This window comes from Plutella xylostella, chromosome 22 (genome assembly GCF_932276165.1).
Source record: "Plutella xylostella chromosome 22, ilPluXylo3.1, whole genome shotgun sequence".
Lineage (NCBI taxonomy): Eukaryota > Metazoa > Arthropoda > Insecta > Lepidoptera > Plutellidae > Plutella > Plutella xylostella.
The window spans coordinates 400526-428050 of record NC_064002.1 but is presented as its reverse complement, the minus strand read 5'-3'; the positions used below and the strand labels follow the sequence as shown (position 1 = coordinate 428050).

Here is a 27525-nt window from a genome sequence, read left to right as displayed (position 1 = left end):
ATTACCGAAACAAGTTTTAACGCTTATCATTTTCCTTTTTGGTTACCTATCCCTTTAGCATAATAACACTATTTGTATGAGTTAACTAACACTCTGCTAATTCAGGTATTAGCAAGTGAACCATATTACACTCCCTAAAATTGAGCATATCGGTCGTCACTACCTGTTTTTTTTTTCATTCAATATAAAAATGTGGAAGTTTTTAGTGTTGTTTATGTTTGCATCTCACTTGTCAGCTGCTTACAAGATCCTACTGGTGTTTCCAATGCCGGGAAAGAGCCACACCATCCTCGGGGACGGCTTCGTCAGGAACCTGCTCAACGCTGGACATGAGGTAAGTGCCTACATTCATTATCACAACACAACCCACCACGTCCCCATTGCTGGTGCACGGCTCCTTCCAATAAAGGACCACGCTGGCCTAATGTGGGTGGGTTGACTACGTTAATTGTGGCCCATTCTTGAAGTGCTCAAGATGTGGAATTTGATTACTGACCTATTTTCAAATGTCACAAAACTCCTTGTTCATTTACCGTACCGTATCCACCACCATATTGTCGGGTCCATGTATCTTCCTGATAATGATTCCTGATTCATGAACCAGTAGCTCTGGTGTGTAACGCCGCATGTAACGTTCATTATGTGTAATTTCAGGTGACATACATAACTCCGTACCCGGTGGACAATCCGCCGCCGAGACTTCATCAAGTGGCTGTCAGTGATAATGCCAAATACTTGAAAGGTGAGCTTCTTTAAGGGCATGAGGGTGCAAAAAAGGGGCCTCCCTAAGTAACGTATCAATAATAGTTTTATATACTAGGCTAACAGCAACAGACGTAATTCTGAAGAACACATAGTTATAATAAGGTACTCGGAAATGCGTACTTTGTTCTATGTTCAGATAAAAGAAATTTTAAGAAAAAATAAATTGTTTTAATATTTCGGAGCTAAAATATTTGACTTCACGCTGCTTATTATCCCAAACATTCATTCTTTTTCAGTCTTGTACATAATTATAACAATCTACTACACTAACAAGAACTGCTAATATTATTCTGACTTACGCACCCGTTGAATGAATTGATAAAACCAATTTAACTTGCCGTCGTTTAAATTAAGTATCTTTATTACGTATGGTTTGCCCTTTCAGGTAATATTCTGAATATTACAAGCCTGATCGATACTCACGGACTACCATCCAGTCTTCATGGGTTTTACCAATTTGTCATGCTTATCACGAGGGGTACTATTAGCAATGACAATGTTCAGAAACTTATGAAGGGTCGAAAAAAACATTTTGACGTGGTCATTTACGAGTGGTTTTTCTCCGAAATATATTCAGGGTAAGTAGGTAACTATTATTAATATTATCACTATCGGTTAATCGGATATACCTATTTGCATTTACTTAGATCGTACTGATTGATAGTACTGATACATATTATATCCGTGAAAGTTTGTTTTTGAAGTATGTTTGTTACTCTTTCACGGGATAGCGGCTAGACCATTTTTTATGAAAGTTTGCTTATTTTTATCCGAGGGTTCTTAAAGCAAAACTTTTTAAGCCGATGCGAAGCTCGCGGCAAAACCTTAAACCTACAAGAACAGTATAACTCAATGAGTACGAATATAATTTGCAGATTCGCGTCAGTGTTCGGTTGTCCACTGATAGTCTTTTCTTCGGTGGAGCCGCACTGGATGGAACTCCAATTACTGGACGAGCTCCCCAACCCGGCCTACACGGTCGACATCCAGTCCACGAGAGCCGCCCCGCTCGGCTTCGCAGCTAGGGCTCAGGAACTGCTCAACCAAGTTGTGGGAGTGCTGTATCAGATGTTGTAAGATTCTTTTTCAGTTCTTCCGGGGTGATTTGTATTGAACACAGGCAATGTATGGATTGTTAATTATACCTTAATACATTTTAAATCGACAGATTATCAACCAATTACCTAAATGGAATAAATAATAACATCTACGAGGAGTATTTCGGCCCGGCAGCAGAAGCTAGAGGCAGGACGCTGACTCCACTAAACGTTCAGCGGTACAACATATCCCTGATGCTGGGCAACTCCCACGTGTCACTGGGGGAGGCCACCAGGGTACCGCAGAGCTACAAGCCTATAGGGGGATTCCATATTAATGCTGACTTAAAACCACTACCACAGGTATAGAAACTGGTGATGTTTTTCTTATGCTGGTTTTAGAGATAAAGTTCTAACTATGTCTGACTCCAGACAACTCCAGACTCTGTAGCAAATACATGGAATAGACATTTGTGTTGAGGAATAGATACCTACTAATGAAACATTTTCTTCACTCTATCTTCAAAACTTTCTCGTATTAAAACAGTTTTATTCAATAGGAATTGAAAACCATTATGGAGAGGTCTAAAGATGGTGTAATCTACTTCAGCATGGGAAGCGGCCTCAAGAGTAAAGACTGGCCTACGGAAATCAAGGAGGACCTACTGAAAATGTTCTCTGGATTGAACCAAACAGTTGTGTGGAAATTTGAAGAAGACATTCTTGATTTACCTAAAAACGTGCATATTATGCAATGGGCTCCGCAACCTACTATTTTAGGTAAGATATTATCTTGATAGAAAACCTTTTCTTAGTAAAGCTAAAGTGTAGCTGCGATCAGCCAGTCAGATTAGATTTTAGTTTCTGATTTCCCTAATCGCACCTTATACGCAGAAACATTTCAGGATAAAGCTCAAAGGTTGTATATGGGATCCAAATTTTGATCGCTCTTCTAGCTCATCCCAACACAGTCCTCTTCATCACCCACGGCGGTCTGCTCTCCACCACTGAGGCAGTCCACTACGGGGTTCCCATCATCGGCATCCCAGCCTTCGCAGACCAGTTCATCAATGTAGATCGCGCCGTCAACAAGGGATTTGCCAAGCGAGTTGACCTGTCTTATAACATTGCTCAGGAGTTGAAGGGTGCTATTGAAGAAGTTATTTCGAATTCTACGTAAGTAGACTTGTGACTAGTTATCACTTGATGACGATTTTAATTAGCCGGATCCACAACAGACGATGATACATTCAAGGCATACTATCACGTGCGGCAAGGCACCTTATCGCGCGATCAACTGATGTTTTGGATGCGGCTACAGATAGTAACATTTCCTATAAATGTTGCAATCTGTAGCCGCTGTTGTAAAAGTAGGTTATCATTATTAGGTGCTTTTTAGTGTTAATACAGACGTCATAGCTCACCGATTCGAAGAATCGATATCCGATGGATTAAACGTTCTGGAGTGGAGACGCAACTAGGCAAACCTAGTTTAGGACCGGACGCCTTATGGCCAGATAGTGTGACGACTTGTTAAAAGATTGGTCGCGGAAATACATCGCGTCCGGTGGCGTGCTTTTAGAGAGGCCTTTGTCCAACAGTGGACTGCTATAGGCTGAAAAAGAAAGACGCTAACATACATTAGTTTCTTTTCTACATTGACCAGGTTCGCAGAGAGGGTGAAGGAGTTGTCCCTGATCTACCACGACCGGCCGGCGCCCCCCGCGCGCGAGCTGGTGCACTGGGTGGAGCACGTGGTGAAGACTCGCGGCGCGCCGCATCTGCGCTCCCCGGCGCTCCTGGTACCCTGGTACCAGAAACTCTATCTGGACTTAGCCGCTGTAGTGATAAGTGTGCTAGGCGTGGTCTATGTGGGTATGAAATGGCTTTGTTGTAGGAAAAAGGTGGAAAAGGAGAGGTATATGAAGAAGATAAATTAATAAATTGATGCTAGATTGTTGGTACCTACCTAATAGTTATTACTTATCTATAATATCGATTTGAAAAACGATATAAAATATTTACTAATATTTTCTCGCAATTTATAGATAATCTGAAGTACTTACCCAGTTAAGATTACTACTTACGAGTAAGTGTAATGATGATGATAAGATAACTAATAAGATGACATGATAAGCACCCTGTTGTTTAGTAAAAATGGTTACCTGTACTTCATAGAATAAATAAAATTATGTCATGTAGATATTTTTAACTCTTACGGATTTTTTATTTAAAATTTATTTTCTATTTAAGTAAGTAGGTATTTTAACTTTGGTTTGCTTTTTTGATCCAGTCTGCTGTTAAATGAACAAACAGTAGTTTATTTTTAAATCGAAGCTTGGACGAACGCGTTAATTATATTCGTCTCACGTGATTCTCACACGACAACACGACAAGTTCATTAGAAAATTTTATATTTTGTACGATGAATAAAAAATTTTGACTTTGACTTTGACAACATTGTCCCGTTGTTTGTGCATATTTCCTGTACAACATGGAGACATTCACAAAACAAAACCATAGCCATAACTCAGCGACTGGCATATTTAAAAAAAAACCTACTCTTATTTTGTGCATACATCGAAATAAACTAGGTAACAGGACAATTATTTAACAGGATACCTAATTTTTCTACAAGGCGTGAAAAAATCAGTCATTGCGGTTATTTTGTACGCTTGCGTATTATTACAGGAATCAAGATTGAATCAAGGCACTGAACTACCTATGTGTCATCATCAACACAAAACACAACTATGAGATAACAGTAGCTTCGACCCAGATTGTTTAATATTTTCATTAGAGCCGATGTGCCCGAATAGATCGGTCGTGGGCGGCCGGGACAGTTTGTATTCAGTTTTATTCTAGATAACATAAACATGTGGAAGTACCTTGTAGTGTTATGTGTGTGTGCGGCGCCGCTGTCAGCTGCTTACAAGATCCTGGTGGTGTCCCCGGTGCCGGGCAAGAGCCACACCATCCTCGGGGACGGCTTCGTCAGGAACCTGCTCAACGCCGGACATGAGGTGAAATATATTTTTAAATCATAATAACTCATAAAGTACTTAACTAACATAAAATTTACGTTTTCTAAATTCTATAAAAATATAATAATTAAAAAACAGCTCATAATTTGACGCTGTTTAGCGTGGTGTTTATGTTCTGGGAATTACAAAAAATATTAATTATCTGTGGTGAAATCATAATCAATGAAAATTTAGCCAATCACAGTGCTGGATTTCATGTTTAAGTTCCGCGTTACTCTTCGTTCATAGTTGTGAAATCAACAGAGAGGATTTGTTTGAACATTGATTTCATTTCACCACTTTTTTGCGATTGGAATATTGTGTTCTATTTATAATAGTAGACAAGAAATATACTCATACTAGTTATATTATTATGAATACAATATTATCAGAACTCGTATATAAAACCTTGACTTAGATGTCAAGACATAAAAAAAACACTCCCATCTGACGACGCCGACGCGACGTTGGTAGTATGATTGATGGTAGTTACATCATGGCGTCTATCCATATAGATACAAGTATTTTAAATTCAGAAGTTATCAATAAAAAAAATTATAGGACCTACCGTGGTTTAGAAATGGTGGTACCTTTGGGGACTACCTTTGGTTAGCCTTGAACTTGAATGCGGTCGTCCTCACTAACTGTTACATCTGTAGAGAGATCACATTATAGTGTATAACTATTGAGGCATGCCTCGATCCTCTTAGTACATGAAAGCTTGAAATTATTATAACTGTGCAATATTTTTTCTTATACTATAACCAGTACCTAACAGTACCTATCTATAATTTCAGGTGACGTACATAACTGCGTTCCCGGTGGAAAACCCACCAGCGAGACTACATCAAGTAAATGTCAGCGATAACATCAAGTATTTCCCAGGTCAGTCATAAAATGATACATTTCAATACTTTTATCACTGATTGTTTTGCCGCCAGAGCTTGAAGGTTGTGCTTGAATATCCATTCCTCCTGTTGATTTATGTGTAACAATGGCTAGTTATACTTAGTAATTTTTAGATTACACTACCTACTTTAATTATATTAACTTACTTACCCATAACCTTGTTCAAGTGTTAATATTGGTTGATATTACCGTTTCAGTTGACTTAGTGAATATAAAAAAGCTGATCGATGATAAAGGGGAACAGCCAAGTCTAAGTGTTTTCTTCGGCATAATCGAACAGCAAGCGAAGAACACGGTCAGCAATGAGAATGTACAGAGGCTGATGAGGGATCCAAAACAAAACTTTGATGCCGTCATTGTCGAGTGGTTCTTTTCGGAAGTATTCACTGGGTAAGCAAATTATCAATTTATAATTAAGGGACTCATGGTACATAAAGTAATGTCATAGGTAGTTAGTTAAAACTTATATAATAGGTTATATAATAGCTGCATAATACCTGCAGACCTAGCATGAGGCACCAGACGTGCCATTTTACGTTGGCACATTGCGATGCATTGATGGAAAACTTTTGTCACGTCTTGTCCCTCGCGACTTGCGCCCCAAGATATACTGATTTGCAACCCTTGAAAAATTTTTTTTATAATTATAGCCTATTTAGATAACTACTCATATTCAAATTGAGTGCATATACAATAGGTACGCCTACGTAACTTTCGTATTCAAAAGATATTTGTAAAATTCCAGATTCGGCTCAGTGTTCGGTTGCCCCATGATCCTGTTCTCGTCAGTGGAACCTCACTGGATGGTGTTGCAGTGGATCGACGGGCTGCCCAACCCCGCCTACACCGTGGACATCCAGTCCACCGGCACCGCGCCGCTCGGCTTCGTAGCCCGAGTCAAGGAACTCTTCAACCAGGTCGCCGGACTGCTGTTTAAGTCGCTGTAAGAATGTTGTTTTGTTTTGGTGAACTGAGAGGAGGCTTAAGATAGTTTTGGATCTAAGGGCATCTGTACAGGGTAGAATTGGATCAGTGTCGATCCTGTTGCAATAGTTAATGTGCCCGACATAATGAGCAACATTCGATACGATTTCAAAGTTGGTCCCACAGTTTATGTTGCGAGCTGATACTACGACACTACAACGTGTTTTGTTTAATGACAATAGGACTTGGAAGAATCTTGGAAATTTAACCTTTTTTGTGTTTTACTATCCTTAGATACTTCGAAGCGATAGAGAATAAAATCTACGAGGAGAACTTTAGGCCAGCGGCAGAAGCTAGAGGCAGGACGCTGACTCCACTGAACGTTCAGAGATACAACATATCCCTGATGCTGGGCAACTCCCACGTGTCTTTGGGAGAGGCCACCAGGCTGCCACAGAGCTACAAGCCTATAGGAGGATACCACATCGATCCTGACCTAAAGCCACTATCAAAGGTAGTACTTAAGTACCTATTTATTGACCATTGACCGTTATGAACTTTATTTTAACATGGACATCCTGTTGTTGTAGTTGGCAAATCACCTTTAATAATCAATCTCATTTCCACAGGAACTCAAAAATATCATAGAAAGTTCAAAAGATGGAGTGATCTACTTCAGCATGGGGTCCAACCTGAAAAGCAAAGACTGGCCGGTAGAAATCAAACAAGACCTGTTGAAAATGTTCTCAGGACTGAAACAAACTGTTCTGTGGAAATTCGAAGAAGACTTACCGAACTTACCTAAAAATGTGCACATCTTGAAATGGGCCCCTCAACCAACAATATTAGGTAAGATATGAAATCTAAATATTTACTAACTATTACGAGTAGTTATGCAAGCTAACCCCTCGTAGTAGGAGGAGATAATAAGCACTAGTAGGTACCTACCTACTTTTTTCAGCGTCAACATCATGTTTGAAAAAGTTATCATCAATCATAATAAGTGATATTAATTGTGTTTGTCACCTATGATGACTTATAGTTGTCGAAATATAATAGGCCCGTTTGGACAGCTACACAAATTTGCTATTTACTCTTGATTTACTTGATGAAATACATAAAAAGACACATAATCTGGCTTATTATTTAATGACCGAAAGAAAAAAGAACTTTTAAAGCACCAAAAGTTGCTAATTGTTTAGATTTTTCATGATTTAGGTTTGACACCAGCTGTCATCCCATACATTTTGGAGCTGTTCTAACGGGCCTATTATTTTTCCACAACTATAATGGCAGAATCAAATCTCGAAGACTATTTATGTGGTGGTCCTTAGACAAGAGATAGTCCTTTCAAAATCCATTTCCTAAGCTTTCACTATCTTTTTTAGCTCACCCCAATACAAAATTATTCATCACCCACGGCGGTCTCCTGTCCACGACCGAGACGATCCACTTCGGGGTTCCCATCATCGGCATCCCAGCCTTCGCAGACCAGTTCGTCAATGTAGACCGCGCCGTCGGCAAGGGCTTTGCCAAGCGAGTCGACCTGTCTTATAACATTGCTCAAGAGTTGAAGGGTGCTATTGAAGAGCTGCTTACAAATCCTAGGTATGTTACTCTTCATCCTTTGACAACACTGTTTCCTCGGCCCTCCTCATCCAGCCACCTGATTAAGGTGGTCGGTCCATCGACCCGGAGAGCTATCCACGCTTCGCTTGTCAGTTCGTGGTCTCGTTTGCCCCACCGGTCATCGGTTCTTGGGCAGTGGGCCGGCCATATTTCTCTCAGTTGTACTTATTTGAGTACCCTATATTCATTTGTTTTTCTTCTCCTCTCAGCTACACGGAGAGAGTGAAGGAGTTGTCCCTGATCTACCACGACCGGCCGGCGCCGCCCGCGCGCGAGCTGGTGCACTGGGTGGAGCACGTGGTGAAGACTCGCGGCGCGCCGCACCTGCGCTCCCCCGCGCTTCTGGTCCCCTGGTACCAGAAGGTCTATCTGGACCTAGCGGTTGTAGTTTTTTCTGTGCTAGCGGCCATCTATATCGGCTTGAAACGGCTGTGCTGTAGCAAAAAGGTGGAGAAGACCAGTGCTAAAAAGAAGAAAAACTAGTTTAAAATAGTTTTAAACAAATTGTGATAAATTATGTAAATTGCATGGTTGTTGGTTATGGTTTATGTTTGATGAACTGATTTGCTAGTTGTTGAACCTGGCAGTTATCGATACAGTCATAATGTACATATTTTTTAAATAAAGTTTTATTTTGAAACTACCTATCTAATATTATCATTTGAAATTATTTGCACGTGATCATTTATTTGTTGTCGGGCCAGCTACTTACTGTTTTAATGATAAATATTAAGTCTTATCATATCTTATAACTTATAAGAATACAGATAAATAATAATTGTGTCTGCGAATTAGTTTGTAATAAAAACATACAATCTTATATCTAGTAACCGGCGTAGCTGTTATGATTGAAGTTAGTTAGTGATTAGCAGAAGGTTAGTGTAGGCCACCATAATTATTTTTTTAGATGATGTATTAATTATAGGAGCTGGTACTACCTACATAATAATATCAGATAAATATTAGGTACTATTAGATATACGAGTATTTCTGCAAAACACACAAATTAGAAACCTTCGTACTACTAACATAACTGTGTATCTAATAATAAGGATAAACATTTATTATTTGAAGTTCTTTTGTCAATAACATAGTCACAGCGGCTGTGTTATTATCAATATGGCCTTGACCGATGTGATGGGCGTAGATTATTCTATCAAACAAATTCTGATCCATAACGAGCGGGTCTGATATATTCTCCACACTAATTCTGCTTATTACGCAACAGGTTATTTCGGTAACCTTACAATAACAAACAACTCCCAGTGTTATAGCATTAGCTGCAATAAGGACTAGAGTCTATGACTAGTACTGAGTGTTGGATCATGCAGGATCAACGTGTGTTGTATCACTTGTATCTCCTTTAGTTGTGACATCGAACCTGTTATTTGTGTACCAGTGAGGTGTTGGGTGAATAAGATTTTTTACTTTATACAAGTTTGGAACGTCTAACCTGACTTTGATAAGTTTTTACAGGTCATCATTGAACCAAGTTTATACAGAGAGTAGGCTATTGTGAATTATTTTGCTTTGGATTTTAAGTTTCAGGAGGTCTATCAACTACTACAAACGATGAATAATGTTTAATTTATTCCGAAAGTTAATCATGGTTTTTGCCGTAAAAATGAATTGGAAATAAATTAGACAGTAATAATATTATTTCTGTTGACTGATGAGTTGATGATTGAGTGTTGTGCACGAGTCCGCGTTGTTCTATGGTGTTTTGTAATGTTTGTAATTATGATTAAACGTGTTAGGCATTACTACGTTTGTGTTACCAGCCATATATTATTTTATTATCGATACCATCTAATCAATAAAAAAAACTGATTTATATGCGATGATGTTGCACCCCATAACCCAGACGGAAAAGTGCTGCCCTCTCACATAATATTCTTTGAAACTCGATAACAAAGAACTAGGCTACGCTTGATATTTCGTATTAACATGGTTGTAACGCAACCATTTTAAACGATTGCTAACGTTGAATGTAGATGGCGCTGTAAATTGTAAAGCATATTATTGGTATTGGTGTATTGGTGCAAAAATTGACTGCTATATTTCTGAGAGATTTTTGACTTGTAGAAGTCAACATCTCCAACAGTTAGCATAATCTAAATAGTTTCAGTATTACAGGGTTAAAGGATACAAAGGTCTGTCTTAGTTTTGGTGAACACAAGTCACTGCTGGTTTTATAACATTATAAGTAGGTACCATACATTATTACCTAGGAAAACAATGATCCAGAAAGCAGCGCTTGTTGGTGTATCATGTTCTTTGAATGAATAATAAAACACCGAATCGATAATAGAAATAAACAATACAAGTACCCATCTATTATCTTATCAAAAGTGCATAAATTGATAGTATTGCAGTAAGTTGGTACATAATTATTTGCTTTCAGTAATCAACAGGCGAAGTCAGCATGAAGTTCCAAGGCGAAATTGAAACTCTCAGTGAGGTCCAGAAAAAAACAATTGAAGATGCACTTCGGAAGCAAGGATTTAGTAACGAAACTATTGTTACTGGTTGTGACGCAGGAAAGAAAGGTGATAATTACTCCTCGAGTGTTAAAAGAGTTACAGCTACCGACGCAGGCGATAAAAATATGACTATGATTGCCAAAATAGCCCCAACCCTTGAAACAATACGTCAAATGATGGGGTTGCCAATTTTGTTTGCTAATGAGATAACGATGTATGAGGAATTCTTGCCCAAGCTGGTGGCGCTACAAAAATCTGCTGGCGTCCCGGATGATGAACTCGTTAAATACGCAGAATGTTACGGAGTAGTGAGTGAAGCACCGCATGAGCTTATCCTCCTTGAAGACCTCAAAGCTACCGGGCATGACATGCTGGATCGAAAGGTCTCATTTACGAACGATCAAATGGTAACTGTTCTAAAAAGACTTGCAACATACCATTCCCTATCTCATGTTCTTAGGGAAAAGGAGCCAGAAGTTTTCGATCGATTCAAAAATGAACTCGTCGATGTATGGGCCATGTTTCATGAAATAGAATTCTTCAAAGAAAACTTTAAGCAAATGGAAACACAACTACTGGGTTTCCTTGAGACTGACCAGCAAAGGAATCAAGTAAAAGGTGTGGTTTCTCAGGCAACCAAATGTGCTGTAGATTTCCAGAAATTGGAGAAGGATTCTAGGTATGCCGTCATTATTCAAGGTGACTGCTGGACTAACAATATGATGTTCAAACATGAGGTAAATACTGGATTTTAAAACTATATAAAATAAATTATGAGATACTACTAACATCTTATTACTTACGAGAGAGAGAGACCTACTATCTGTCACTAAACACCAGATATTAGATATAGTACTACAATAGTAGGCAAGAAATTTCCACTAACTGTTTATGTTTGTAACAGGATGGAAAGCTCGACTGCATCATGGTGGACTACCAGGTATCGAAGATTTCATCTCCAGTCATGGACGTGTTCTTCACGATCTTCAATTGTTCGGACCACGAGGCCCGCAGCCGCCACTACTTCGACTGGCTCGAGGTCTACTACAAGAGCTTTGAGGAGTCTCTCTTCAACTTCAACATGAAAGCTAATTTCGTGTATCCGAGGGACAAGCTGGATGCTGATTTGAAGAGGTGTCTTAAATATTTTATTACATCCTTTATAGTTATGAGCTCAAAATATACTCCTTTTCAGATCTTAGTTGAACAATAAATATGTACCACAAGTGAATACATAACTAAGTATATAAGTAGGTACTTTGGGATCATCCATCACCGATGAAAAGTAGATGTGCCAGTGGCGGATTTACAAATTTGCCGCCCGTAGGCCATTCAGTTTTTGCCGCCCCTACTGAGTTCTGAAATTCAATTCTTTAGTTTAATCCCGTTATTAGTATGATTGTGAACTTAATTATATTTCTATCTGTCTGTCACCAACTTCTTCAGATGCTTCATCAAATATTTTTTAAGGTTCCGTACCTCAAAAGAAAAAAACCGGCCAAGTGCGAGTCGGGCTCGCGCACAAAGGGTTCCGTAGCAGCAAAATTACAGTTAAATCAACCTATCTCAAAAACTATAAGAGATACTTTGATCAAACCAAAAATCGTTGAAAGAGTTAATTAGCATGCATCACCTCTATTTTTTTTAGAATTTTATACCCCGTAGTTATAAAAATAGAGGGGGGGGGGACATACTTTTTACGACTTTGAGAGCTGATATCTCAAAAACCGTTCACTTTAAGAAAAATGTTTTTTAGAAAACTTTATATCATTTTAAAAGACCTTTCCATTGATACCCCACACGGGTATGTACATCGAAAAAAAAAATTTCATCCCTCAGTTACATGTATGGGGGGCCCCACCCCCAATTCTTTTTTTTACTATTTAGTGTCATATTTTTGTAGCAAAATTCAAAGTACTACAGTGATGAAATTTGTCAAATTTCATCACTGTAGTACTTATAGTTTCCGAGTAAATCGGCTGTGACAGACGGACAGACGGACATGACGAAACTATAAGGGTTCCGTTTTTGCCATTTTGGCTACGGAACCCTAAAAAGGAACCCTTATAGGATCACTTTGTTTTTTGACGGTGTCTGTCTGTCTGTCACCACCCTTTTTCTCAGAAACGGGTAAAGATATCAAACTGACATTTCGCAAAGATATACAAAATGGGGGTTGGAGATGGGGGTTACAGATGGGCGTTTTGGGACCTATGTCCAATACAGATGAGATACATAGTTGGATAGCTCTTTCGAAGTGAGAAAAACAAATATTATGACGACAAATCTGTATAATGTTGCTGAAAAATTAAAAATGAATGTGAAAAAATAACAAAAACATTAAAACTACAGAAATAAAATATAAAAACTTTCAAGGTACGATTATTCGAATTGGGCAGTAAATCAGGACTAGCGCTTCGGTTATATTTTGCAAAAAAATACATTTTCAACGACTTATCACTCATATTTCTATTGGTGCTGGTCCCAGCTTCCATAGATTTGTGCCCATCATCATTTATTACGGCCTCGACAAAGTGGTATAATAAAATATTGAAAAAAATAATATTTTGGGGTACCTTCCATACACGTAAAAAGGGGATGAATTTTTTCGTTGGTGTGGTTTAATGTGTAAATATTAAAGTTCTGCTCAAACCATTTTTTGATTCAGTGATTGGTTTACGAAATATTAAGCTTCAAAGTGCAAATTCTTCATAGACTTAAGTGTCCCCCCCTGGTGGCTAAATGTTTGGTCCAAAAAATATATAAAAAATATCACTGATGTAGTACGGACAAAATTCCACACAACAACCATTACCTCCATTTCCAGTTTCTCCAAATTCGAGAGTATTCCCGCCGGTTCTTGTCGCGTTACAGGCTTTTCAGTAAATATCATCTTTGATTGATTTCAAAGTCTGAATAACTGCCGCGTACCAAGAATCTCTTAAACTATTATTACAGTTCCCCAAAATTGATAATGCACATAGAAATCTTCGTCATTGTTCGGAAACGGTCATATTCCCGAGCGTTAGAAAACGATATGTATTTAGAGTGGTTAAGTGCATTTTCTTCATGTAATTTTAGTAGAATTATGTGTTTGGTGCTAAAAGAGATATTGATTTATCAGTAACGAAATTTGATTCGATAATTCATAATATTATTTTATTTTATTTATATTACTGTGCGTTTATTTATATACCTATAGATTGTGTACTAGGGCATGCAATACCGGTAATATTTTCAATACCGGTATTGAGTTCCGGTATTAGAACTCAATACCGGGATCCCGGTATTAATACGGGTATTAGACTTCCTTGTTATAAATGGCATATATTTTGTTTAAAGGTCGTATAGGGCAAAATACAACAAGAAAAAGCAATCAAATTCTGTATTATGTAATATTTTTTACGAGAATTGAGTATTAGAGTTAAATTTTTAGAACGCATGGACAACAAGTAGGTTTCCAAAGGCCAAAAACTGCATACATGTAACGGTTGAAAACTTGCACTTTCATAGTATATAGGAGCACAAGGCTAACTATATCTTAATCGCTTGATTTATAGCCTAAAAAATGTCCGATTCCGGTATTACTTCAATACCGGTATTAACTTTCAATGCCGGTATTGAAAAAAGCGTGGATTTTGTCCGGGATCCCGGTATTACGCAATACCGGTATTGCGGTATTGCATGCCCTATTGTGTACTCGTAAATTTATCATTAAAAAGTCTGTATTTTTTTTTGCTAAATTTGCCGCCCCTCTAAATCTGCCGCCCTAGGCACTGGCCTTTTTGGCCTATAGGTAAATCCGCCACTGAGATGTGCCTACAGAAACATAGAGTAGGTACTAATCACCCAACAAAACTAAGATCAAACTGTACACAAAGCAATAACTCAACAATTGATCCCATTCCAGATACGGCAGGTATGCCTTCGGCCTCTGCCTCGCGTTCACGGGAGTACTGGTGCGAGGGTCAGAAGACGTCATCGACGCCGGTTCGGCCACCGAGGAGAGTCTTCAGAAGTTGGTGGAGGCCGGCGATGTACTCAGTCTGGACAAGATACAGGATGACACGAGTGAGAGGATGAAGAAGAGGGTCAGGGATTTGTGGGCTAGCTTCTCGGAGTATGGGTATTTGTGAATGGTAGATTGTTTATTCATAGCTGTACTGATGAATATCGTATCGTGCCTAATATACCTACATTGAAGGAACATGAGCGACCAGATCCTTTGTCTTTTTCAAGAAAGTAAAGTTATTTAGCTTAGGTGATGGTTTTCTGGAGTTTGTATAGCAATTCAGTATTTTTTATTTAAAAATTAACATTTGTTTGTAACAATAATAAACAAAAGAATGTTTATTGATTCACATATCTTTGTTTACAATCTGTATCTTGAAAGTTCTCGGCTAGCCATTTTTCCGCATCTTTTATCATGAACTCGTCGAATTCTTCCCGCCAGGCACCGGCTTCACCTAAAACATTAATCATTTGTTTACGTTCAATTCTATAATGATACCAATATAAAGTATGGCACCACCCCGTACTGCAATTCTGCATAAAATTATGTAAAAGTTTCATTATAGCAACTTGCAACAAAGCTACAAAGGTGGAATGATTGTAATACGATATCTCTCCTAGTATGGCGTTGACTTATTGTATGGACACCCGAGTCCGCGTTGTTCTATGTTTTATGGCATATTTATGAAACCCCTTACTAAATTATTGCTTCGTAGGTAGGTACAGTTCTCCCATATTAATAATGCGCATGCAAATCTTCGCAAACTGTCGTATTCCCGGAAACAACCGAATCATTGAATCGTAAGAGCACTTGCATTTTGATCCTTGTTCGAAAGAAATAGTAGTCAATATCATGTGACACATAATCGAAAACAATTTGGGCGGTCGGTGGCTGTCACCGATCAGTCAAGGGTCTCCAGGTCAAGATCAGTATTACTTTTGTGGAACTATAAAGAGCTGCAATTACACATCGTTCTTGTTATTTTTTTCAAATGTGAATTTAATTTCAACTTTAATTATTTTTGACGATGCCATATTATGAGGCACATTTAAGAATAAAATATACGTCACATTGATAGAATTCACTTTGCCAATAAAGCCACACCCAAAAGACCAAGTTTGTAATTGTAATATTATTGTGAATGATCAGCGCTGTAAATACTTTTGAACTGAGATTTTAATGTAAACATTTTTTTTTATGTCAAATAATCAGTGCTGTAAATACTTTTGAACTAAGATTTAAAAATTTTAATATAAACCTGTGTTTGAAATCCATTTCTCCTTATAATATAAACCTTGTGTTATTCAAACCTTCTTTCATCCATCTTTACATCAGCTTTCAGTAAGACACTTGAAAAGTACCTACTGTAACATTTTAGAAGTAAATTTTAATATTATGGAATATTATGAATTATCGAATCAAATTTCGTTACTGATAAATCAATTATCTCTTTTAGCACCAATTACATAATTCTACTAAAATTTCATGAAGAAAATGCACTTAACCACTCTAAATACATAATAGTTTTCTAACGCTCGGGAATACGACCGTTGCCGAACAATGACGAAGATTTCTATGTGCATTATCAATTTTGGGGAACTGTACTTCAGATTTCTATCAATGCAAAGTTTATGCGTCGTCGGCCGTTTTCAATTTCTGTCAAATGATCAAATAAGTACATCTATAATTTCGTACGCACCTTTCCTAACCATCTCATCTCCCTTATCCCCCAACACGTCGGAGCTGTTGATAGCCTTGTTCTGCTTCATGGTGGAGATGTCCAGGTGTTCGCAGATCCGGTCCAGCTGCTCGTCTGTGTAGTCTCGGTGGAAGAACTCTGCCACTTGCTTAGCTGCCGTCTTTATATCCTGGAAGATGGAAAATTTATGTTACAGGATATTTTTTTAACCATCTAAGCTATCTCATACACACAGTACAGTATACAGTAGTTTTAGTTGCAGTGACATACGGTAGACCACCACTCGGTGGCATCAGTCTCTTTAGTTTCTTCTTGCCTCTAGATGTAATCTGAAGCTGATCAATCATAATGCAATCCTTACCACACCTTTATAAATCAGTTTATAAAACAGGAAATCAATTTACCTTTTTCATGTCTTCATAAAACAAGATTAAGAGATTCTGATGGTGCTTTTGGGCCAGGAACTCCTTCAAGTATGTGAAGTATGGAGTGTAAACCACTGAAAACAACCAACAAACATTTGAGTAGGTATTTCAACGCAGTTTTTATTGATAGTCAAAATAAATGTGACGCAGTTTTTATAGATGGTTATATTTTTTTCTACAGAATAGGTACTCACCATAACCCTCCTTGAACAGCTCATAAAACTGCTTCAAGTCCCCCAAGAAGCCGACATCCGTGTGACTGCTGAAGAAGTGGTAGCAGGAGACCAGCACGTCGCGGGGGTCCCTGATGACGTACACCACACGGCAGGAGTCCAGCAGGCGCGGGGGGAGGAGGGAGGGGGCCAGGTGGGTCTGCAGGTAGCGGGGGGAGCACAGGCCTTCGAAGTACGAGCGCGGGCGGCCGTAGCTGGAGTTGAGGGAATTGTGGTGGAGTTAGGTGTGTTATTGTTGGTTTTGAATGCTTCGGAAAATATTAGCCAAATGACGCCGTCTGCAATATTGAAGTACAACAGCGCACCAGAATATTACAAAGTAAAATTTAAAATGTTTTAATCAAATTCTAAGTTAAATGTTAAAAAAGGGGTAATTTGCAGTCAACAGTTTGTAAGTGCAACTATTAAATTGATCGTGAGTGTGAAATGTATGTGAAATATACTTACTCGTAGTAATGTACTCTATTGACGAAAGGCTCATTCAGAGCTGCATCTACATCCAGATTGTTGGTGACCAGCCAGGTCAGCTCCGCCAGCCAGTGGGTGCCTGAAAAAATACACATAGAAATGAGCCATAAAATAAAACCATGAAGTACATCACAAACATGTTTTACAAAATTGAAACTGTTTGTTGTGAATTACCTAAAGATTTCTGAAGCTGACTGTAATATCTATCATGTTGGCTTTATATTGGCTTGGTTACTCGCAAATACCATTGTTATTAATATAGCCAATAGCCATACCATTCGTCTTTTACCTACTTCTGTGACAAGGACTTGCAATATTGCTATTTGACTATCAAAATCGCACGGCGAAATCTCTGCGGTGCGGTGCCGCAAAGTATTCTTTCGTGCACCTCACTATTTATACCAATCACAACCTTTCAATCTTCAGATAGATATTTATTATTTCTTCCTGTATACGGTGCAGTCAAAGCATGACAGAAACAAATTTAAGGGTCGGCTACTGTACCTGATCTGGCGAACCCCCCGATCCACACGTCGTCAGGGCGGAGGCGCAGACTGCGGCGCTCCAGCTCCTTGTAAGAGTGCTCGATCATGCAGTAGCGCCCGTCTCCCACCAGCATCAGGTCACTCGGCATACCTGCGGGGTGAAGATATAAGGAATTAGGGCCTATTCAAACCGCAGAGTTTTCCGCCACCGGATGACCTACCTTGTATATTTTGTAGCGAATAGATGATGGAAATCCGAGATGGTGGAAACTTGCCCTGGTTAAGTTTCAGTGTTAAATTACTTAATTGCAATTTTCACAATTTATACAGTTTGTATACTTAGTTGGTTTTAGAGAGATATAGGAGCTAGCACACGTAAATATAATGACAATCCAGTCTAACCGGTTGATGCTATGAAGTTCCAACCTAAAAAGCGCATTAATTAATTGTAATTCTTATGCTTTATGCAATAAAATACGTATTAAATAAAAATACATCTAGATAATGCTTGGCAGGTTAAATAGAGATCAAAAGTTTCCTTCAAGAAGTTGCACTTTGGAAAGTCTGTATAGCTAAAGCCTCGACTGAAAAAGAGGGGTTTTATAAGTTCAACGTGTCTGTGGTAGCGTAGCTCCCATACAGGCCATACGAATGAACCGATGATAGTGAAATATGTACATGGGATAACTTAATTTTATTGTAAATAGGTTACTTAAACTAAATAAACTCACTTTGTCGGCAATACAGATTTCGCACTCGTTCCCTGTCCTTCTCTGGCAATTTTTCACACTTCAGTGGTTCCAGTTCCATTACTAAACTTGTTTACAGTGTTCGTAAACGAATAATTACAATACTTATTTAATACTGAGCTATAAAAAGCACAGAACACACGTTCAACGTTTGTGTTCCCCGAACTTTGAATGAGAGGAAACCTTACAAATGCGAAGTGAGTCACTGAGTTTGTGTGTGACGCTACTCAAATACGATAGATAGTGGTTCCGTAATATTTATCTCGGCCTTTCACTATCACAATTTACACATTATCTCAAAAACGAGTAAGTACTTATGTGGGTGATGTTTAACAGGTAAGGTACTATTTAATTTACCTCGCATAAAAAATGCATTAATATAATAATTTAACCTAGTAGTTATATGTAGCTACTTTTGTGTCCCATTGCTGGACAAAGGCCTCCTAGAACCTAAATTAAGCTTAGATAAAACTCCTAATTAATTAATTCACTTCTTTAGTAACGTAATAGAATAAAACTAAGTAGATAGGTACTTATTGGAACGCCAATAACACGTGGAACTTTTTCATTGCTTGCGAGTGTATTAGTGTACATTTAGTCTAATCAAATAGGATATTATTTAACCCTGAAGCGAAGCTTGATACTCCCGGGCCTAGCGGGCTACGATGCGTGGAAGCGGTCAAATAATCCACAGTCATGTCGCCCGTATATACTAAATTGGTTTATTATTGACGAGATCCACTGGTGCAGTGACCTTTGATTCGTCTTTATTGGATATTGTTCCTGTGTAGTAGTTTTGTAGCCATCGTGTAATACCTCAATATTAGGTACATACCCACCGGGATTATTAATTTCAGTAGATTGAATGCGTCAAGGTTTAATTAATATAGGATTTATGACACAAGAATGTCTATTTAAGTAAGGTTATCCACTGTAGGTACTATTTTTAACAAAGACATTCATTTGTGGACCGAGCCGTAAAAGTTGTGAAGAGCTCCTAGCTACCTTGTTACCTCTGAAAGCAAATAAATCCCTGCAGTTTATTTACGAAATTCGGGGTATTTTATTCTCAAGTCGATGGAGTGCCGTCGTCTGCCCGAGTTTTATTCAAATTCGGCTCAAATCCGATTCCAACTTGTTAAGACTTTGCATTTAACTTTGTTTACTTACTTTAACTTTTTTGGAACGTTGGTACCTGCGTAAGAACGTATGTAAGTATATTTATACCTACGTAATTACTGGATTTTGGTAAAAGATAAACAATACAAATGCATGTTTTACAACCTAAAGAAATAAACTAAAAAAAATACGAAATATGTACCTCTTTCCTGTTTTGTTGGTAATATTCTGATGCGCTGTTAAATATAGGTAATAATATAATAATAATATGTGGGGACATCTCACACACGGCCATCCGACCCCAAGCTAGGCAGAGCCTGTGTTATGGGTATCGGACAGCTGATATATCTACACAAATACATAGATAGATACATATTAAATATAAATATCAACACCCAAGACTCGAGTACAAATATCAGTCTTTAAACAAATATCTGCCCCAGCCGGGAATCGAACCCGGGACCTTCGGCATAGCAGTCAGGGCCACTAACCACTACGCCATTCGACCGTCTAATTTAAAAGAAAGATTTTTTAATATACTTTAATGTACCTACTTTAACTGCAGACGGCGTCATTAAGCTAGCTTTTTCCGTTTAGGACTTATGGTATTGTCTCTGTTATTTTACAAAAACATATGCTGCATTGCATACTTCTTTTATAAGGTCTTCACATACTTAATTACTGACTCGGGTCATTGATCATAATATTTGGTATACATTCAGAATTTTAGAATTATAATAATTTGTCTAACAATTTAATCAAGCTATGAAAAGACGTAAACAACATGTTATAAGTAAGTACAGTAGTATAAATACGCCTTCTATTATTTTCCCACCTCATCTCACGTCTCGACCAGGCAATAACACAGCTACCCGCCGCGCTCAAATAACAAACGGACTACAAAAACACTTTTTCTTTTACCCACAAAGAAAAATATTCCTCAATTGCCCGCTTTATCTTCAAAGAAGAAGATATAAGAAAAAACATGGAAGGCCTCCCGGGTCTTTATTAAGTATAAATTTAGGGGAATAGTGCGAGACTAATACATTTATGCATTAGCTAGATCGATCCGGGTTCGTCGGATGAGGAAGATGGAAACTGCTTGGCGTTTTGTTGGCAGGTGAAGGCAATCTAAGGAACGCAAAAGGTGTATTTGTGTAGATATACCCGCTGTCCGTTACCCATATTAGCATCTCTGCCTAGCTTGGGGTGGGATGGCCGTGCGTGAGACGTCCCCATGTATTGGAGCAGCGCATTATTGGAGCTAACTTTTCAGTTTAGAGTTATTTGGTGCTATTGTCACTGGAACTTTTTCATTGCTCGTGAGTGTGTTATTATCGTTCAGTAGAATGCCCGCTAAAACGATCTTGTATTTTTATTCAATAGTCATTACTTACAAGACAGTGAATGCTCAGCTATCAGCACCTTAACATGAGGGGAGGAGGTATCTAGTATATTATTATTAATATATGAATAGGTATTAAAAATGATATTGATGTTTCAAATTAAAAAAAAAAAACTAAACTGAATAGGTAGTTTGCTTTGCACAAGAAATACGTCTACCATAAATTTTATAAGATGTAGGTAGGTATCTAGATTCATGTTAAAAACCATCTCAATCCAAGTTGGACTCGCTTACGAAGGGTTGTTCAGTACACAGAAAGCCTAGCTGTACGAGATTCAACGATGACATTATTAAAACTCCTCTCATCCTCAGCACTTACTCAGTGCCGTTAAAAACTAACGCTGCGTTGTTGACGCTCCGTCCGCCTGCTAAAGTGCTCAAACATAAAACTCTCCACCGTCAAACTTAAACGACTTAGGCACAGTCCTCACTCATCTTGTTAAAGAGTAATAAAAGCTAAAAGGATCTTGGCAAAGATGGCTGGGCGTGGCGGGGGGAGGGCGGGGCCTGCGCGGGGCGTGGCTTGAGCCAACTATGTCAAGAGCTCTTAGCAGAAAATGGCTATTTTCCTGGAAATATATTACTGAAAGCTTTATTTTCAGGAGTCTTCCATCTATTATTTTAGCTGTAGGTATACTTAGGTGAGGATGGGAATAAGATAGTGTTCAAGTTGTTTTATGATGATGCTTTTGTGCGGAGTAGATTGAAATGTTCTGGGTTTAGCCGTAGAAGTAGGTAATCGCGCTCAGATATAGTTTACTACGCACTCAAATACTCGTGGTAAAACTCATTGGTCAAGCTTTATTAAGCATGTTATACTAATTTGCCTGAACCCAAGGATTCTTAAATATTCGAATTCGTTTGATGTCTCAAGTAGGTATATCCCGAATATAAAACCGTTAGCAAACGAAACAAAATTAATGGAATACGCGTGACAAATGCGAAGCACATCAATTACCATACCATAGAGACGCATTTAAATAAAGAAGCACACAGGTACAAATGTTCAGACAAGGAGTATCGCTTCATAAATTGAAATGAGGTTGAATTAAAAAATAAATCAAAGGAGGATTTGGCGTGTCGCGTAGCGGCGGGAAATTGGAAAAATTGTGGCAAAGAGTGGCGAGCGGGCGACGGCGGCGGCGGCGGCGCGGTTCCACTGCCGTGCACGACACGGTAATTAATGTACCACAAAAAACACGATTAAATCTATGTTATTTTACTATCAACGGATATGCACGTGGTGGCGATAAATAAATTGTTAGAAACATTGTGAAATACTATCCCTATTGCGAAATATTCAGGCGGCATCTCACGTTAGTACCTATACTTACTGAATTCGTTTTTTGTATGGCTATGATTACCATTACCACTTTCAATCCTATATTTTTCAGCCAAATAGCTGTCTCAATCAAAAGACCTACTTCTTTAGTAGCTTATAATAATTGTGATTACAACTAGGTACTACCAAGTTAAAGTCAATTGTGTCGACCTAGCGTTCTCGTGGTACAATGGAGCCGATAATAAACAAGATGAAGTGTGTCCCCGCTGATATTAAAGCGCGCACCGACAGACTGCAGACTCATTTACATAGACAACGCGAAATTGAAAGAATTACGAGGGGTCCCGCGCGCAGAGGTACCTCGTACAGTCAGCTTCATAGTCGCTGCAGACTTGCACCTAGAGTATACCATTTATCACCAATATAATTACACTTGTAGACTGTGGGTTAAAAACTATATCCTTATCAACGTAGATACTACGCCATACGATCACTGGGGACCAAGGGTTCTCGAAAGGTGTAACTTTCAAGAAATCTCTGCTTTTAACCTCGCTGGCCACTTTTCGCTAACTAAATGAGTAAGATTTTCATTGAATTTTTATGTTGGTGGCCTTTCCAGAGAACCTGTATATACAGATTTTTAATCAAATTATCAGTTACATTTTATTTATTGTAGCTTACGATTTTACTGTGTGCCGACTGTACCTCATACTCCGTACTTAGAGTTGGATGTACTCGAGACACAATCATGAAATACGTATGAGTTATTGAGACGGAAACTTCTCTCGACGAAAGGTGTTTTCGTAATGCAATTAGAGGAATTGCCTCCCGAGAACAGAGACGGAGTGTGGAATGTATCGTGGTAATGGATTAGTGGACTAGGGTCACCAGTAACGTTTTTTTACCTTATAAAGGTAGGTGTGACATGGTGTGACGCAGTTAATAAATTCATATGGCCTTTATAAATATAGTTGTACCTAAGGTTATTTATTATCCAGTTAATTAGTTTTAAATGGCATAGCGTTTTTGTAACTCGAACGACAGCCTGATGTTCAGCTTATCTTACCTAGGTACTCATATTTTCTAAACACTAATGTTTTGATTCCCTATGTAGGAAGCTGACTAACACAGCAGATGACCAGCCGAATAACAAAGGCTTTTTTATACCATAATTCTCACGGATATTTTTTTAAAGCGTTCACGGGCAATAGGTATATAGCTAGTTCATAATATTATGTGAGATTCAAATTTAGTACATAAACGTAAGATTCAAACTCAAATACTGACTGAGTCTTTGCTGTTTGACTCGCAAAGTATCGCAAACCATCGGGCTACAATTAATAACGTTTTTGTCGTGGAAAACATCAATAAATCTAAAACAAAGTGTCAGTGTAAAGCTCGGGCGAAGTGTGTGTTTGATCCCGGCGGCGCTATTGGCCGTCGCCGCATCTCATTTACTGCCACACGGGGTGGTTTATTATTGTATAAGAGAAGTACTTACCTAGAAATGTTTTCAATATTCTTGCTTACATTCGATGAATAAGTCTTACTCTAGTGGTGATAGTCACAAAACAGATACGTGCATAAAGTGTATTCTGCGACAGGCATTTTCATAATTCAGAATACTTACGTCTTTTTCTTCATCTGTAAGTAATTTGTTTAACCTTGCACCGAAAAAAAACAGCACATACATGTGCAACTTTAAACAATTATGAGCGCATGATTTTGAATGTCCACCAACTCGCACTAGGCCAGCGTGGTGGACTAGGCCTAAACCATTGGAAGGAGACCTGTGCCCCAGTAGTGGGGACGTGATGGGTCGTGATGATGATGATGATTTTGAAAAGCTGAACCAGCCAATAAACACATCACCATCAATACAGCCTACAGTCAGTAAACTGATATAAAAAATATTTTTCCTACCGTAGGATATAAACAATTAAAATAGGAAAATGCCCATAGTGTGTGACGGCCTCTCTCAGCTCCCATCCTAAATTCGGCTGTCCCTTGCAAAAATATTTAAATGAAGATCATCTGTTACTTCGTCAGGTTTTTGTAGCGCCATCTTGCGGCGGCCCCTCGAAGCTCGGCCCTCGATCAAGCCACGGGATAAATTAGTTGGCTTCAGTGTTTTCAGGAAAATTTTGGTGTTTTGTTTTCTGGTATTTAAAAGGTTATCCTTTGACGGCTTAAGCAGTAGTAAGTAATCAAGCTGCTATCTTTTTTTGTAAAAACTACCTACATATTGTTGTCTACTACACGCTTGGCTTGATAATATAATAAATAAATGTATAACTAGCTCTTCCCGCGAGCTTTGCTTCTCCTTAAAAAGTTTTCCCGTGAGAATTCTGCGATAAAAAGTAGCCTAAGTATTCATTTTTCATCCATCATTAATCCAGGGAATCAGCTAACTCCATGCCAAATTTCATCGAAATCGGTTCAGCCGTTTTGCCGTGAAAAAGTAACAAACACACACACACACTACTCACTAACTTTAAACTCTAACTTTCGCCTTTTTAATATTAGTGGGATACTTATTGTAAATAAAATGGCTTTTGTGATCTGAATTAAACATTGAAGTTATTCATTCTAATTTTGATCTTATTCTGAGATCTGTGATTCAAACCGGAAATCAATACAAAGTTTTTAAAAATTACAAAAGATTTTATGTTCCCATTATTAAAAGTAACTTTATAAGTTTAAAAAGTATGTATCGCATTGTTAAAATAATACTATTAATATCAAGAATAATTATAAACATAGTAGGAAGTAAATTTATTAAAATAAATATATACATTAATAACTTTTCAAAAAGGAAGTAAGTTTCGGCTTTCGCCATGTTTGTTTTCTATGCGCTTGAGATTGTTTGCGAGTCGAATAAAATATTAATTATTATTGGATTTGTGAATGTTTCATGTGAGAAACTAGTGAATGTTGACGCATTTATCAATAACAGTGATATTTAAGTGTGTTTGTGATTAATGCATCCTCCCTACTGGATTTGTCAACTATACCTAATTTACCAAAATTACGCTGGCACAGTCTTTTCTGCTCCCGATTCTCGATTACGCTGACGTAAGCTATCTTGACCTCACTGAAGAGCTACTCAACAAACTCGAACGTCTCCAGAACTTATGTATCCGATTTATATTCGGATTAGGTAAGTATGATCATATTTCTGAGTATCGTGCTCAATTAAAGTGGCTTCCAATTCGACTTCGCCGGAATACTCACATTCTCAATTTTCTATTCAATGTATTGAATAATCCAGCTTCCCCTAATATATGAAATCAAAATTTTCTTTCCTAAGTTCGCATGGACGTGCATTGAGATCTAATGAGAACAAGATGCTCAGTATACCTGAACATAACGCTGCCTCTTATGGCGATTCCTTTGCTATGAAGGCGGCGTGCCTGTGGAACCGCTTACCTGTGAGCGTGAGGCTGTCACCATCAATTGCAACTTTTAAGAAGAGTGTGAGGAATCATTATTATCAAACCCTAGATATTATTATATACTAGCTGTTCCCGCGCGCTTCGCTTCGCCTTAAAAAGTTTTCCCGTGGGAATTCCGGGATAAAAAGTAGCCTATGTTTTTTCTCAGGGTCTAGATCGTATGTATACCAAATTTCATTCAAATCCGTTCAGTAGTTTTTGCGTGAAAGAGTAACAGACAGACAGACAGACAGACAGACAGACACAGTTACTTTCGCATTTATAATATTAGTTAGGAAGTTAGGATTAGTTAGGATTAGGATTTATGTATTATATGTTTATATATTTATGAGCATATCTGTAATTGGTACATGTTATAGATAAGTACCTCTATAACCTTATTTTTTTTTTGTAAGTGTATTGTAACATGTACTGTTGATGTGCCTTAAGTAAATAAATAAATGTATTATATTATAATATTATATAGGTATTGTAAGTATATGTATTATAATTTAACTATATTAGTTATTCTATTTATTGTAATATAGGTAGTTGTTTAAGGTTTAGGCATTATTAAAATTATAGGTAGATATCCCATTTATTTTATTAGTTTAAATTAAAGTTGTTATTTCTGTGATTGTTTATACAGGGTGTTGCAAAAAGGGATTATACTAAGCCGAAACCTACATGTGCAGCATGGTATATCTAAGCCTGAAACTGAAATCAGAATTTGAAAATTCGCGAAAACAAAAATCATTTTCCATAGAAACTTTGTTAGTCACGTGACTTTTTTTTTTAAATCTATTTTTATTTAGGGACGTGACTTTTTACTATGGAAAATTAATTTATTTTTTCGCGAATTTCCAAATTCTGATTTCAGTTTCGGGCTTAGATATACCATGCTGCACATGTAGGTTTCGGCTTAGTATACCAATTTTGCAACACCGTGTATACCTAAATTTATTATTGTTCATTTTAAGAGCTTACATTACATACAACCGATAACCACCAATCAAAGGTTGGCTGGTAGAAATTGCTTTTTAGCAATAAGTCCGCCTTTGTGCGCAAATTATTAGCTATGTTTTTAAATGATTCCATGGAAAAATTGATTTTTGTGTACAATAAAGTGTAAATAAATAAATGAATACCTATTAATTAGGTAAGTACTGAAGTTTTCTTATCGCTTGTCTTTCTCAGTCAGTTTATGTTTACCAATTGAAAATAGAATGAGTTACTTACGGGCACGGGTACTAGTTATTATTCTGTGTTACGGGTGTTTACGACGACGTCATGATAATTATGTACAGAAGGTCTGGATCAATATGGGTGTTAGAAATACTAATTTTAGAGAGCGGCAAAATTATTTTTATCTCACCAATTAAGTACCTATACTTACTACCTAATTATAAACCTGCCGAGTTAAAATGTAAATGAAATGCCAATA

The 27525-nt window shown here is 37.9% G+C and overlaps 3 protein-coding genes across 5 annotated transcripts; 2 read left to right on the top strand and 1 right to left on the bottom strand.

Moving 5' to 3' along the window:
• Positions 1 to 206: 206 nt before the first annotated feature.
• On the top strand, positions 207 to 8930 carry LOC105382131 (UDP-glucosyltransferase 2). Its single transcript, XM_048628976.1, has 8 exons — positions 207 to 334; positions 5623 to 5710; positions 5932 to 6124; positions 6480 to 6677; positions 6953 to 7172; positions 7288 to 7507; positions 8047 to 8266; positions 8497 to 8930. The coding sequence occupies exons 1-8, from the start codon at positions 215 to 217 to the stop codon at positions 8768 to 8770; spliced, it is 1533 nt and encodes a 510-aa protein (XP_048484933.1). The 5' UTR covers positions 207 to 214; the 3' UTR covers positions 8771 to 8930.
• Positions 8931 to 9309: 379 nt separating this feature from the next.
• On the top strand, positions 9310 to 15133 carry LOC105382132. Of its 3 annotated transcripts, none has more exons than XM_038122569.2 (4): positions 9310 to 9697; positions 10692 to 11507; positions 11675 to 11904; positions 14681 to 15133. In XM_038122569.2, exons 2-4 carry the CDS (start codon positions 10713 to 10715, stop codon positions 14904 to 14906), a joined length of 1251 nt encoding a protein of 416 aa, XP_037978497.2. In that variant the 5' UTR covers positions 9310 to 9697; positions 10692 to 10712; the 3' UTR covers positions 14907 to 15133. The 3 variants fall into 3 exon arrangements, with proteins under 3 accessions (XP_037978497.2, XP_048484934.1, XP_011550272.3); XM_048628977.1 differs by lacking the exon at positions 9310 to 9697 and adding an exon at positions 9745 to 9763; XM_011551970.3 differs by lacking the exon at positions 9310 to 9697 and adding an exon at positions 10475 to 10493.
• LOC105382133 (sulfotransferase 1B1) lies at positions 15106 to 19015 on the bottom strand. Its single transcript, XM_048628978.1, has 7 exons — positions 18824 to 19015; positions 18112 to 18243; positions 17587 to 17686; positions 17101 to 17333; positions 16886 to 16980; positions 16482 to 16650; positions 15106 to 15236 (listed from the first exon to the last, which is right to left on the bottom strand). Exons 1-7 carry the CDS (start codon positions 18900 to 18902, stop codon positions 15121 to 15123), a joined length of 924 nt encoding a protein of 307 aa, XP_048484935.1. The 5' UTR covers positions 18903 to 19015; the 3' UTR covers positions 15106 to 15120.
• Between the last annotated feature and the right edge of the window lie 8510 nt (positions 19016 to 27525).